At 42.7% G+C, this 15,321-nt stretch overlaps 1 protein-coding gene across 2 annotated transcripts in view; it reads left to right on the forward strand.

Annotated features, from left to right (window-relative positions):
- Positions 1 to 347: 347 nt before the first annotated feature.
- The window catches only part of SCTR (secretin receptor), a 45,989-nt gene continuing 31,015 nt past the window's right edge, over positions 348 to 15,321 (forward strand). For both annotated transcript variants that reach the window (XM_054971643.1, XM_054971642.1), the window contains exons 1-3: positions 348 to 648; positions 8,218 to 8,347; positions 13,695 to 13,805. In XM_054971643.1, coding sequence (XP_054827618.1) covers positions 604 to 648; positions 8,218 to 8,347; positions 13,695 to 13,805 — 286 coding nt within the window. In that variant the 5' untranslated portion in view covers positions 348 to 603. The remainder of the gene's footprint in view (positions 649 to 8,217; positions 8,348 to 13,694; positions 13,806 to 15,321) is intronic.

Raw genomic sequence — 15,321 nt, forward strand, 5'->3', positions numbered from 1 at the left:
AACTACTCCCTACATGCATTTCTTGACTGAGAGCTTATGTGTCTATACTTTCTGTGGAAATCAGTCTACCAGTTTTTGCTGCCAGCTCACATGTACTCCCCAGGAAAACACAATCTGAATTGACTTCAGCAGAGATTCAATTTGTGTTGCACTCTACAAAGCTCTCATTCCTCAGCTGGAAATAGCCTGTGCCTGCCCTGCTTTTTCTAGGACCTGTAGCAATAATGGTCTTCCCCTTGATAGATTAGTCTTTGCCTTCCTGTGGCAGGAGCATTCTTTGCTCCCTTATCGTGGGAGCATAAAGCATAATCATTCTTCACCGACGTGCGAGTGATAACAATGAGTAATGGAAGAGAGAGATGAATATATGTGAGACCCCGACCATAGCGGTACGTGTGGTAGTAGAAGAGCATCTTGCTGTACGGGGACACTAAGGGACCTGCAAGGGCTCTGCAGCAGATGTAACAGCACAGGCACGGGATAAGAAGAGCTACAGAATCTGTGAGAGAGCAGGGAAGTGAATGAAAGGGTCTACAAGAACCTGCTGGAGAAGACTCACCAGCCCTTTCAGTTCTGTATGCAAGAGAGGGACCACAGCTAACCATGTGGACTATTCTAATTATTATCTTCTCAACTACATCAATAACTGTAAGTAACAAAAGCGGCTTCTACTATATCCACGGGCAAAGAAATGAATGCATGTTCCATCACAATGTCTGCAGTCTGGAGAGGAAAGAATATATAAAGGAAAGTTTGGTTTATGCTAAGGCTGGAGAAATCTGGGTTTTGTTCCCTGGAGGGAGATGCAGATCTAACTTTAGGATTTAAACCTGTTTTTTAAAAATGGGAGCATTAACACTGTCCCATATTGCCATTGTAGAAACAAGTACAACAGAACGCTCAGCGTGATGATTAGCTGTGCTGTGGGATTTCAGAGACATTTTTAGAAGAGAGGTGAGAATCTAGCACAAGGATAGGCAATGCTTTTATTTTATTTTATTTTTACCCTACTATTCTCATCTCCTCCATTTTATCCCCACAACAATCCTGACTAGCCTAAGGTCACACAGTGAGTTTCCATAGCAGAAACCCAACGCTGGGTCTCCTAGAGCCTAGTCTTATACTCTAACCACTATACCACACTGGGCCTTTGCAGCAAAAAAACAAAACCCACAATGTCTAACTGTGAAGATGTTGATGTGCTGTCAAACAAAAGGAAGGAGGGGAGAGATGAGGCATGGATTTGGCCAAACACACTATGAGCAATCTAAGCCTCTGCCAGGGACTTGCCTCAGACCGGGCTGGGGGCTGTGTGGGTCCATGAGGCACTGATAACTGTAAGCCATACCCATCACTTTATCCCTTGCCATCACCCCCCCCCCCCGCCCCACAGTGGTGCTACCAGCACCTTAGAAGCTTGTCTTGGTTTCTTGAGCAGAAAACCAGCCCCAGGTGACAAGCAAAATGTTTTGGTTTGCTTCCATTTGCGACACATGCTGAAGTTTACCTACCCCTAGGCTTGCACTTTGGGGCAACTTTCCAGTTCAGTATGTTCAGGCTGGGAATGATTTGATTTCACTAGAAAATTCCTTATCTTTCCTTGAAGATTCTGCTGTGATCAAAGCAGACAATCTACTGTGCTTCATATTATATAGTAACTCTCATGCCAAAATATGGAGCAAGTAGGCTTAAGCACCCTGATTACCAGTGGTGGAGAAATCAGCTCACGAACACATGGAACTGTTTTTCATTGAGTCAAACCATTTTGAGTCCATCAGGGTCAGTGAGGCTGTCCAGGGTCTCAGGTGGAGGAAATTCACGTCACCTCCTACCTGATCCTTTTAAATGGAGATGACAGGAATTGAAACTGGGACCTTCTGCGTGCCAAGCAGATACTCTGTCACTGAGTCATGGCCTGCCCAGCTTTTTAGATCAGTCTCTCATATAGGATCCTGTGCAGAGTTACTCCATGCTAAACCCACTGAAATTAATGCATTTTGGCTAGAATAACTCCACATAGGATTGCATTATCAGTTTCCTAACTCCTTAAAATATATATTTTCTGTTTATCTAGCTTCATAAAGCAGATTGAGAAAGCTGCCCGTCAAAAATAAACAATTTCTTATCTTTAATGTAATAATTATTGATTGTAAGAGATACAGCCCCTTTGCTGTCAAATTACTGGCTATGTCTGTTGATGTGCATCTGTTCAAAAGCTTCTTGTTTACTTTCTTTCATGATACAATATTGTTCAGTTTGAGCTTGGTTATTAGTACAAACTGAGGAACAGATACCATTAACAGATGGACAAAGCATGTAAAACAAACACTAAAAATGTTTTAAAATATGTACCTTTTGTACATGAAATAAAACTCCAGTATTCAAAATTATTCCCATTCTAATGTTTAAAAACCGAGAAGATATGCTGAAAGTTATATAAAAGATTTTGGTGAAATTAAATTATAGCACCTTCCAAACTGTTAGGATGGAAACAAGAATATTTTGACCTGTGAAGAATCTTTGATATCACACATTTCTCTCAAACCATTAAGCAAAGTAAACCGGGAGGCCAATTAATATCCTTCTCATTCCATTAATTTTGCCTAGTTCCTTTTTTAAAAACTCAGTTAAATATCCACCTACGGCAGTGGAATGAAAGAATTCCACCAGTGAAATATAAGGGTTTCCTCCCCACCATTTGGCATAAACATACTGGGGGGGGGGGCGGAGTGTGGTATTCCTAGACAAGAACATTTGGCTATTTGCAGTTCACACGTCCCCCAGGTGTGCAAAAGTATTCCTGTTCTAATATTGAATGATGAAATATTTGATTGCAGATGTGTGGCAAATCATTTTAGATGTTCCTGCTGTGGCACACACGCTACAAGCCTAGCAATACAATACTTTATTGATTTTTTTATCCAAGGAACCCAAGGCAATATACACAGCCTTCCCTCCTCATGACAGCTCTGTGTGGTAGGTTAGGTTGAGAATGAGTGGCTAGCTCAGAGTTACCCAGTGAGCTTTGTGGCTGATTGGAGATCCAAACCTGAATCTTCCTGGTCTTGCTCTGACACTCTAGCACTTAGACAACCATGAAAAATTTCATGTTAGGTTGGACATTGTTCACAATTTTCTATTCTTTGGCTCAATCATCAGCCAAAAGGGAGACTGCAATGAAGAAATCAGAAGACTGGGACTCGGAAGACCAGCTGTGAGGGAGCTAGAAAAGATCCTCAAAGATAAAGATGTCTCTCTAGGAACCAAGATCAACATAATCCAAACTATGGTTATTCCCCATTATAATGTATGAATGTGAAAGTTGGATGGTGAAGAAAGCTGACAGGAAGAAAATTTATTCATTTGAAATGCGCTGGAGGAGAGTTTTGCTGATACCACGGACAGCCAAGAAGACAAATAAGTGGATACTAGATCAAATCAAGCCTGAATTCTCCCTAGAAGCTAAAATGACAAGACTAAGGCTATTGTACTTTGGTCATATCATAAGAAGACAAGATTCTCTGGAAAAGTCAATAATGTTAGGAAAAGGGGAAGGCAGTAGAAAAAGAGGAAGATGCAAAATGAGATGGCTTGACTTAATAAAAGAAGCCACGTCCTCCAGTTTGCAGGATCTGAGCAAGTCTTTTAATGATAGGACTTTTGGAAGTCTATAATTCATAGGACCACCATAGATCGGAGGCGACTTGACAGCACATAACCCACACACAGGTTGAACACATGTAACCCACCTGTATCTGGGGATGTTTCAGATCCAGAAAAGGGTATGTGGGGGCAGGGCCGGCGCCAGGGTTTCTGGCACCTGAGGCACGAGTGGGCAGCTTCAGGACTGCTCCTGCACGCGTGTGCACGCGCGCACGCACACACACACACGCGCGCATCTGGACTGCGGGGCGGGAGGGCTGAGAGGCTGCTGGCCCAGCCAGGCACGGCAGGTGCCTGGGGAGGTGCGCGTGCGTCCGCCCAGCTGTCCCACTCCGTTGCTCTGTGCACCGCACTAGACACCTGCTGCGCCTGACCCATGACTGCTGCTCCTGGCTGGGGGCGCGTGTTGGTGGCGGTGGCGGTGGCAGTGGCAGCAGCATGGGAGAGCTGGGAGGCTGCAGTAGCTGCGGGCCAGGTGTGTCAGGTGGCCAGGGCGGGCGCCAGCCCTGTGTGTGGGGAGACTTAAGCCCCCTCTCCCTGTGCACTGTGGTCCTGATCCAACCTGGGCTCTTATACCCCTGAGAATTAAGTTTGGACAGGGAACTCTGTGCATGTCTGCTGGACAGGACATGGGCAGACCCATAAACAGTATAGCATGTAAGTAGGCCTAAGTAATCCTTAGAACTTCCTTGCAAGATAGGTTTGCACTGTTATTACTGTGTTGTGATGGCAGTACAACAATAGATGCTTCTTTAAAATATCAAAGTAACTATGTATAAAATCCTGGTAAAACACAGAATGTAGGGGGGTGGGGAGAAATGTTTATGTCCAGATGACTTCCTGAGTTGTACCAAACTGAATGTCTTGTTGCCACATGGTAGTTTTTCTTTGCATGGACAGCGGGAAGACCCTGGACTGTGTTCATGACTGAGGTGATGTTTAAACCAGGATTAACTAGCCCAGTCTTTTACGCAGTACAGTACACCATCAATACCCACTTGCTTCTCATAGGCTCTCCAACTCTCGTTACTTGTTGCTGTGGCAAATAGACCCCAGCACTAGCTCTATGGAGACATGCGCATTCCACTTCCTCCTGACCTGGAAAAGGCACCATGCATTAGGTGCGATTAGGGTATACGGATCTGCCTTAAATTTAATCATATCATTGGTCAGTTAAGAGCTCCATTACTTATTTTGTCTCAGAACAGCTTTGCCATTCCTGCCCAGCTCTGCTACCTGAAGATCTCGGAATCATGCGCTGCATATTCTCTGCCACGGAGCTGTGGACCCATCTCTTTCCCACTGATACTTCTCCCCAGTGCTGGTACAACAGTGATGGTGGCAAATGTTGCCCTAGTGCTGCAGCAAAGGAATGTTGTGTTCCTACAGGACAGTGTCTGTGTTCAGTCCTACTGTACAGCATAGTTTCACAGCCTTGGCTTTTAAAGTGGTTTTTCTTGACCTACATTTGTAAAAACTGGAAGCATTTAAAGAGGTAAACATGGATACCAGTTCAACCCCTTAAATAACATCTGGAAATGTTATGTAGTGTTTACATTTTCTGACATTTTTATATCTAACAAATGAAGTTAGGGCTTTAGCTCTTTTTTGAATGGAAAAATGTCTAGTTCTAAAATAAACAGGTTTGCTGTAAGTCATGAGCTAGATTTAAATCATTCTGGCTTGTTATGAAATGTAGACTCCAAAACTGATGATTCTCAAAATGTCAGGCAGTCCCACCCAAAGATGCATAGGTGGTTGACGGGGGATTAGCAAGGCAGGCTTCAGCCTCCATGCTTTCTGGCAGAGCACCAGCAGACCAGAGGAGGGGGGGGCGTCTTTGTCGCCTGCCAACCATGATGGAGTGAATGGACCTCTTCTCTTCCAGAAGCAAGACTCTTTTAAAGCTAGTTTAGGCTTACTACTTGTTCTTTCTTTCAAGGAATGGTTCTTAAATTTTTGATTTAGAAATACTTATGTAGAAGAAGAGAAGCCCTAAGGCTGCCTTCACACAGGGGCAGAAAAAGCCATCCCTGCCAGTCCTTAGCATGCAGAACTGAAGCATGGGGCTGGGGGGATAGTATTCACACAACCTATCCCTGTAACCATTACTGCTAGCACCACCCCTCCTCACCCCCATCCAGCTCTCCCCAGCAGTTAAGCTGTGGCTCACAGCTGAACCTTGGTGAGTTTTTTTTAAAGCATCGTTAAAGGGCTAAAGACAGTGGAAGGGTATGCTAGAGCAGAGCATTGTCGTTTTAAAGGTGGCGCTAATGCTTAGCAGATAAGGTTTAGCAGCTAAGCTTCACTCCATTGCCAGATTGTTTGCAGGCCAAACTTTTCACATTGAGGCTCTGCCTGCAGCAGGTTCAGTTTCCCCTTGAAGTCGGAGCACAGAAAGTTTTTATTTGCTCTAGTTTAAATGGGAAAGCCTGGGAGTCCCAAAAGCCAGGCTCAGAAAGTAGGGGCCACTGGGCAAAAAATGCCTTTGAGGAAATGGCCCACAATTGCAAAAAGCAACAATATGGTAAAAGGGCAGTATATTCTAATAAAGTGCTGTTAATGTTCTGATACAAGATGTCTTTTTTTCTTATTATCCCCACAATGTGTTCCTTTGTTTGGAACTCTTTGGGTGGCAACCATGGCTGGGTCACATGACCACCAAGTACCTGACTGGTTGCTTTTTTTACTTCTCCCAGACTTGATCCACATATTGTTAGCTGTTGTGCTATTGTTGTGTTGTCATAATCATTCTCCTCCAGATCGTTTTGTGCACACAAGAAAAACTAGGAGGTAAAATATTAGTACAGATGTACAGTGTAATATCTAACATTGTGTGGATCTAGCCCAAGCATGGCTTACAGTTTGTTCATAAGGAATATTTTGTACTATGCAAGACACTGCCATGGACCCACATTTGTGTGTGCTACAATAGACCTTCAAAAATGAGTTGTTTCTGAGCTTTAGCAATAATAAATAACAATAATAGCTAACAATAAAGAGAAAAATATTGCTGCAAAATACATAAATCCAGGAAGCCATTTCAAAGTAGAAAAGTCCTTCCTGGAGGATGTACAAGAGGTGAACAGGAGGGGCTCCTGGGAGGATCTGACTTGGCACATGTGTTCATAGCAGGAGAGATGGTTTTTGGATTCCTGGCAGGATATAAATAAAAAGGTAATTTCTGCGGTAATTGATGACCATGTAGGAAGTTCGGTTTTAATCACATTACATCTTTCCTGCAGTTTACAATACACAGGTGGATTCTGACCATAGTTGACTTGAAAAGCCCCACTTCAGTTTAGTACCCATAAAGAAGACATGTGGATAGAAATCCCATATACTTAGGATTGCCAACCGCCAGGTGGTAGCTGGAGATCTTCTAGCATTACAACAGATCCCCAGGCAACAGAGATCCATTTCCTTGGAAAAAATGGCTATTTTGGGAGATGGAATCCTGACCTCAAACCCCACTCTCTCCAGGCTCCACTCCAAAATCTTCAGGAATTTCTGACCTGGGGCTGACAACTCGGCTTTTAACATATTGCTGATGGGCAGAGAGAACCATTTCCTGTGGTCTTTTCTTGTGCCTTCTGTTGCTAGTAGTGGTATGGAGAGCCAGTTTCGTGTAGTGGTTAACAGGGAATCTAATCTGGAGAACTGGGTTTGACTCCCCATTCCTCCGCTTGAAGCCAGCTGGGTGAGCTTGGGTCAGTCACAGCTCTTTGAGAGCTCTCTCAACACCACCCACCTCACAGGGTGATTGTTGTGCGGATAATAATAACAATATACTTTGTAAACCGCTCTGAGTGGGCGTTAAGTAGTCCTGAAGGGCGGTATATAAATTGAACGTTATGGTGTAAGAGGAAAGAGCTCAACTGTTTGAAATTATTTTTAAAAATCATAAAGAAAGGCAATCTATGATAGAATGGACAAGAAAACTCTGCCCACCCATTTCAAGAGGCAGTTGAGTTACCTTGTCATAGTCTGCCACAGGAATGCAGAAGGGGAAAATGTATGTTAGATAAAAAAATGGTATTAGATAACAGGGCAGATGGCAAGGAAATTGCATTGTAAGCAAACCACATGTGCACCAACTGTAATTGGGACTCCAGAACAAGCATCTTTATTCATGCTTATTCATGTACATTATTCTTTCAGACAATGCTTAATTTTTTTAAATGTGAAGTACCAGAGCTAAAGACTACCAGAAGATTAGCAGGCATGGACCAGGATCCTCTTTTCCCTCATTGCCAGTCTGTAAGGGGATGAAGGAAAGGAAATCTGCACGATCTCAAAGTCACACTCTTCTTTATGATTGCTTCACATGTCTCATGTCCTGAAAGTGGCATTAAAAATCTATCACGTTATTTCTGGCTCAGAGTAATCCTATGGGCAAACATAGTGAAAAACCATGATCTCATTTTAAAATGCTGTGCTTTAAGGGTTGTGTATAATCAAATGTACCACAGTCTACTGTATGTAGATGCTGTATTTTGTAGATAATATGTTTAGCTAGAGGCAAATAATAAAGAAGTTACTTTCTAAAAACAGCAGATTGGAGCCATAATTACATCATGTGAAGTGCTGAGAATTATGAGAAGGGAACAAGAACTCTGTGCATTGATCCTCTCCCGGGAAGAAGAGAATAGGACGGCCGAAAATGAGCAGCTTGGAAGTTCAGGTAAAATACCAACTCTGGAGAAAAAAAGAATTCTATTCTCAGATTATTTTCTTAAATATTCTCTTTCTCAGATTATCACACTTTTATCCTACCTTCACCCCAAAAAGCTCAGGTTGGCAAGAAAAGGAATTCTATCTTTTATCCCCTTTGAAGCTCTGATGCTCACTCAACTTAATCAGCATTACAATTTACAGAGCATTTCTCACAGTGAAACTGTCACCACTACTCTGGAGAGTGGCAGACAAAGAGGCCCTGCCTGTAGATCTTTCTATGAGTTTGGCTACACATTACCTTTCCTGTCCTTTGCTCACATTGAAGCTTTTGACATCCACTCCTCCTCTAGAAGGAAGGAAAGTGCCACACACGAGAAGGAACTCTTATCAAACCAGAGCTCAGAGGCTATCTGTCAGTTTGTGTCTGGTGGGCGGGAGAGGAGATGCTCTTGAGGTAAATGAACTCTGCTTCCCAACATAACTAGTTTTCTTTCTCATCACTTCATTACCTCATAAGTACAACCCCTCTTTTTAATAGTCTTCAGAGGATGTTCCTGTTAGCACTTTAAATGTTTCATCTGTGAATTTTATGACTTTTCTATTTTTGCCTTTGTTTGGTAATGTTTGAAAAATGGGACTCACAAACATCTTTCCCAAAGCAAACGCCTGTTTCCTCTATTACAGAAGAAGCACTACATGTGTTAATCCCATCTGGTGCCTTTAGAGTACTGGTATTGGTGGACAGAGTGATTTATGTCTCTCTTTATGGTATTTTTAGGTAAATTATTATGGGTGCCATATGTTCCTGGGGTTAGGGAAAGGACTGCCTTCTGGGAAAGAAATTTCAGAACAATGGCTGATTGAGGAGTAATATTTGCTGCTTCCTGGTCTTGATTAATGACATCTTATTGATACACTGGTGTCTTATATAAACAAAACACAGTGGCCTTGCCCACTTGTTTATCAGTGACTTGAGTTCAGATTATACACATCCAACTTGCAACCATTGGTCTGTGGGAACTGTTGCCATTAATGGCCCTGTGTCTTGTCTGTCTGCTCCCCACTATGCTTGTGCTCGGTACACTCCTGCTGTCAGGGACACTCAGTTATGAATATTCAATACACCTGGAATGGGTAAGCATGGGGAGGTGAAACAGCAGTAGGCTGTACAAGGTCAGCTGCAGTTCCTTTCCCAGCACATTTATCACAGTTTCTTTAACAAATGCTCCTAGAAATGCATGATTAATATCCATCAGGATTAGTTAATGGAGGCTTGTATACAGCCAGTTCCTGTGATGTTTGGGTTGTGTGGGAATCAGGCCTAAATTATCTAAACCAAAGCATATTATTATATGACACTGGGTAAATAAAAGAAGCCCTTTGTATTTTTCCAGCACCTGGGAAATACCAGCGGCATTAGAGTGGAAAGAACATAAGTGGGTTGATTTATATGGAGGCCAGTGCACACAACTGCCCTATGCTTGACAATCATATTTTTGTGTGGCTGTTGTATCTCTCCAATAGTGACAAGAGTGCCTAGATTGTCATAAGCAAAATCTGCTATTTTATTTTTTATTTAAAACCCTATTACGGTGCTTTTCTACTCAGCCTAGGGCATCCATTGCAGCAAACAATTTAAAACAAAATAAAATCTCTATGTATAAAACAATGGTAGAGAAATGTCCTCCATTGAAGAATTCACCCCAATAATTCAACTATTGGGACTGCACTTTGCCTATGAGTTTGAACTAGACTGCAAACTCATAGTTGGCAAAGCTGGGGGGCGGGGGTGAGTCTTCAAGCTCCAAATGCAGAGTACTTCACTACTTACAGATGCAAATGGCTATGACTGAAGTAAGAACAAAAGATTATTATCTTACACTTTGCTAAATGGACAGAAACTTGAAAAACCAAAAGGCCCTTGTGTACACAAGCAAGAAAAGCACTAGGAGCCAAGCTACAAGAGACGAATTACATGAGAACATGCATGTGAAGGGAGTCGCAACTCGCAATGTTAGCTGGGAAGCTGAATTTTAAAAGAGATCAGAAGGCTTTGTCAATTTCCCCTCTCTACAGAGTGAGGGAAGATGGCTCCTCAGAAGGTTTATTAATTTCCTCTTCACCTCCTTGAAAGGGAGGTGAAACTGACAGGTCCTTTGGGTTGCAAAGAGGAAATTAACAAACTCTCTGTGGAGCAATCTTCCTTGGCTCTGTAGAGGGGAAATTGATAAAGCCTTCCAATCTCTTTTAAAATTCAGCTTCCCAGCTAACATTGCGACTCCTTTCACATACATGTCCTCATGTAATTCATCTCTTGTAGCTTGGCTCTGTGTCCTTACCTAAGAAGGACTCCCTCTTAACCATGTGCTGAGGCTCAATGGGAGAAGTCCCAACTCTGATAACAACAGTACTGATGGACTTTTAAATGCCTCATCTTCAAGAATTACTAGCCTATCCTAATTAAAACATTGTTTACGATAAGTATAGAGGGCAGGGTAAGAGGATTGCATGTTCCCCCCTTTTCTTTGTATTCTTGCTCAGTCTGATGTTTGAACAGACCATGACAAATGTCAGGTTCAGAATGCTTTCCTTGATGTTATAACCAAAGAGACTCCATTTTAATTCTTTTAGTATTCTGAGTGCTTTATTCACAGGTGCCAAGACGTTCCCTAGCAGCTATCTCACAGAAGAGGAATGTTTTGACTACAGCTTTGCCAGCCTTGGGAAACTTTCGCTTTCTCAGCTTCAAGCGGATTGTTTTGAGAACTATGGGGGGAGGTTGGGCCTGCTGGGGTTTGATACTCTGTACCTTGTTCTTTGCCTATCATTCGTAACAATACACGTGTACCAGCCCAGATATTGCATCTGGGCCAGTGGACTATAATGGTTGCTTTTTTCAGTAAATCTTTTGAAAACAACGGACTCTTGTCTGATTGCAGAAGGTAGTCTGGATACAACTATTATTTAGCCACAGATCTGACAACACCTTCCTCAGCAGGGTGATTTTCTCTGGTTGTCTTCTTGCTGATGCAATTCTATGTGAAATTGCCCTTGCAGTGGAGATTCAAGACATCCCAGGGTAGTCCTTTTTCTTTCCATTTTTAGCCATGGTTTCCCTTTCACACTTGATGTGTGTTGAAGTCCTCTGTGATCTCACATGACCCTGAGGATTCTCCACCTACCCTGTTTTACCTTTTTAATTTTTTTTGAAGAACATGGGTAACACTGCAAAGAGATAACACAGTAACTTATTTTAAAAAACTCCATGTATTCGCATATATCTCTAGTGATCCCCTCCCTCCTCCCTAAAAGGCAAGGTGAGCGGTGGGTTATCCTCTTCTGTTTTTTTAAAAAGCATAGGAATAACTCAATACCTTTACAATCTTAAAAACAAATCCTTCAATAATCCCCTCCCTTCTGTCTAAAAGTTAGGTTCTCTTTTGTTAAGTTAATTTATGCAGGGGACTGGCCTTTTGAGGTGTTCTGCACAGTAAAAACAAGGAGTTTTACAAATTTAAAATAAAGCAGATTTTTTGGTGAAAGGTATACGCTATTATTGGTATGTGCACAAATAGAGGATGACATCATGCGGAAATATGAACAAAAATGTACCAGTAAGGTAGCTGAAATGCAGGAAATCCTTGTTATGGAAGCAGCCCGTGTGTATTCTATTTTTGTTTATTAAACTTCCTTATATTTTGAATGCTTGAAGCCCAATCTCTGTAAACGCACCAGGCATATTTGGCCTTGCTATCCAAAGAGCTGTTAAGGGGAAGGGCAGTGAGTGAACTTGCTATCTTTTGAGTACTATAGCTTATCATTGTGAAGGTGTAATTGATTATTCCCACGCTAGCTAGTACAAGTGAAGCAGGAGATGTGGCAACTAGGCAGAGCTTCTAAATAGCAGTACAGATATAGAATGCCAGATGTACAACTCCATCTAGCAGGGATACTATTTTAGATTTGTTGATTATGGTGATTACTACCCAGAGAGGAGTTTGGTGCCCCTGTGAGTGGGAAAAGGGGCAGCATCTCTGAGCGGAGACTTGGGATAGCTGTTTCCCCCCCCCCCCAACCACTTGGAACCCAAGGGAACAGGTCTTAACAACAATAACAACATTCGATTTATATACCGCCCTTCAGGACAACTTAATACCCACTCAGAGCGGTTTACAAAGTATGTTATTATTATCCCCCCAACGATCTCCCTGTGAGGTGGGTGGGGCTGAGAGAGCTCTGGGGAGCTGTGACTGTCCCAAGGTCACCCAGCTGGCTTCAAGCGGAGGAGTGGCGAATCAAACCCGGTTCTCAAGATTAGAGTCTTGCACTCTTAACCACTACACCAAACTGGCTCTTGCAAGTCTGTTCATTCACAACAACAATTAAACAAAAACAAATCAACACAGAAACAAGTAGGAGAGTCAGTGAGGGAATGCCAGGCAAAACAGAAAAGTCTTTACTTCTTGGCAGAAGGCAATGATGGGGGGTGGGGGTGGGGGGGCGACAGACAAATCTCCCTGGGGAAAAAATTCCACAGTTTTGGTGCCTTGACTGAGAAGGCCCTTTCTTGGGTTGCCTTATCACTTTAAACCAATATTCAGTTTTTGTATTTTAATCAGAGGAAGTGACCTGTGTTGACAATTTAATGTTTCATTATTCCTTTCCACCTTCACATCCATAAGATCACTATGAGAATATAACATTCCTTCAGTGTAGCATTAATGTGAATTATGGCCATAATCTCGGATCTCAGTTTCAATGGGATTGCTTCAAAAATATGGTGGACCCAAGCCACAGACTCTCCTTGTTCCACATATTCTAATGGAAGCAGAAGTGTATTCTAAGGGTCCCACAAACTGAGTTCAGGGAAGAAGATCTTTGCCATTATTTCCTTCCTCCAGCAGTCTTCTTTAACACCCCACCCCCAAGCCAGTGCTGACAGTTGGAGAATGCTCGCAAACGACATGCCATGTAGTATTTGCATCAAGAAGAGGAGATTAGCCAAAATCCCCCCTTTTTCATAAACATGATCCTTGAAGCTGAGTTCCACTTTTTTGAGAGTTAAGGGTGGTTTGATTTTGGCCAGTGTCTGTTTCCTGCTGCAGCCTTCTGAACCACATAATATATTGTTCTGGAACATTTCCTGAACTTCAGCAATTACTTCAGGGAGTGCAGGATGCAGGGAGGGAGGGAAATGTGAGAAAGATCTGTTGCTACAAATTCACGTAATTCATAGGACCTTATATCCAACCCTGGATCGCTTCAGCTTTCTTTGTACCATGGCTGCAGTGCTGAATGCATTTTCTCCCAGATGGTGGCATTTAAATTATTATGTTTTTATTCTTGAATTTTAGGTGGATGCCTTGGAATGTGGGATAATATAACCTGCTGGCTGTCCTCTTCATTTGGGCAAACCGTTAGTGCTCCTTGCCCCAAAGTCTTCCAGATTATAACTGGGAAAAAAGGTAAAGCTAAAAATGAGATAACTTTGCAGAGACACAGATCACTGATTACTTGTTCAGTATCAAGAACTAAGGGACAATTCTGATGCAACGTATGAGAAAAAATGTTCTATTAGAGGTGGGCTGTGTCATGTTCTGCTTCACAAGTATAATCCCATGAGCAGAATCTAATAGGAATCAAGAAACTGGTTGCAGAAAAGTACTGCATTACATAAGCCTTGCCGAGAAGTATTGTATATGTAGTCAGCCACTCCCTGCTTTGGCTCTCCTGTTACTTCCATTATTTAATGTATTAAAAGATTTGTATCCCATCTTTCCTCTTGATTCAGGATGTCTTAAAGGTTATAATTAAAACATTACAGATTAGAACCAATACTCTCTTCCCAAAGAGGCCTATTTCCCCATCAAAAACCCTGGCAAACAAACTAGCCTTGAAGGGCCCCCTGAAGCTCTCCGGTGATAGTGCTCCCCTCACCTCCTCAGGGAGAGAGCTGCAATGAAAAAAGCCCGAGTTCTGACCGATGCCAGATGGGCCACCTTGAATGGGGGAACAGCTAGCAGGTGTAATTGGTGCATAGGAACATATGGGAAGAGATGGTCCTTCAGATATGTTGGCCCTAGGCCCCAGGCCATGGAACGCTTTAAAGGTTATAACCAGCATCTTGAAATGAACTTGGAAACAAACTGGCAGCCTATGTATCACTTTCAAAATGGCAAGATGCATTCTCATCAGCTAGTGCCTGACAATAATTGGACCGCCACACTCTGGACCAACTGCAGTTTCAAGGTCTCCAAGTCAGCCTAATGCAGGGCATGTTACAGTAATCAAACCATGAGCTTAGGAAACCATGGATCCATGTGTCCAGACTGGCTGAGTCTAAGAAAGGAGAGAGATGGCAAAATACATGCAGCTGAAGGTGCTCTTGGCCACTCCTGAAGGCTGAGTCCATGAGCAACATCCATCTCTTAACCTGGTCAGAAAAAGCCAACTCTGTTCCACATAGAACAAGTGGATCCCAATACCACTAGAACATCAGCCTTCCCAGCCAGCATGACCGCTGCCTTGTCTGGATTTGTCTTCAGGTTGTTTTGCCTTAGCCACCCCATCACAGCCTCAGAGCACTAGTTCAGAACCAAGACGGATGCATCTGGAGGTTTGGATACTGAAATGTAGAACTGGGTGTCATTTGCGTATTTGATGACATCCATCTCCAAAGCTCTGGATGATCTCATTCAGCAGCCTTGCATAGATACTGAAGAGCATTGGTGAGAGAACTGAACCTGTGGCATTCCATGGGAAAAATCCCACCCAGCTGCTTCTGCTCTTCAGGTGGAGAAACTCTTTGTATCCAATTAGACAGAAAAAATTGAAACTACCAAATGTTTACTCCCTTAATACTAACTTCGTATTCCAACCAATGAATAAGAATGGAATGGTCAGCTGTGGCAAACGTCACTGATAGATCTAAAAACAGAGCTGCCAACCCCAGCTTGAGAAATTCCTGGAGATTTGGGAGTG

Source organism: Eublepharis macularius, chromosome 2 (assembly GCF_028583425.1).
Source record: "Eublepharis macularius isolate TG4126 chromosome 2, MPM_Emac_v1.0, whole genome shotgun sequence".
Lineage (NCBI taxonomy): Eukaryota > Metazoa > Chordata > Lepidosauria > Squamata > Eublepharidae > Eublepharis > Eublepharis macularius.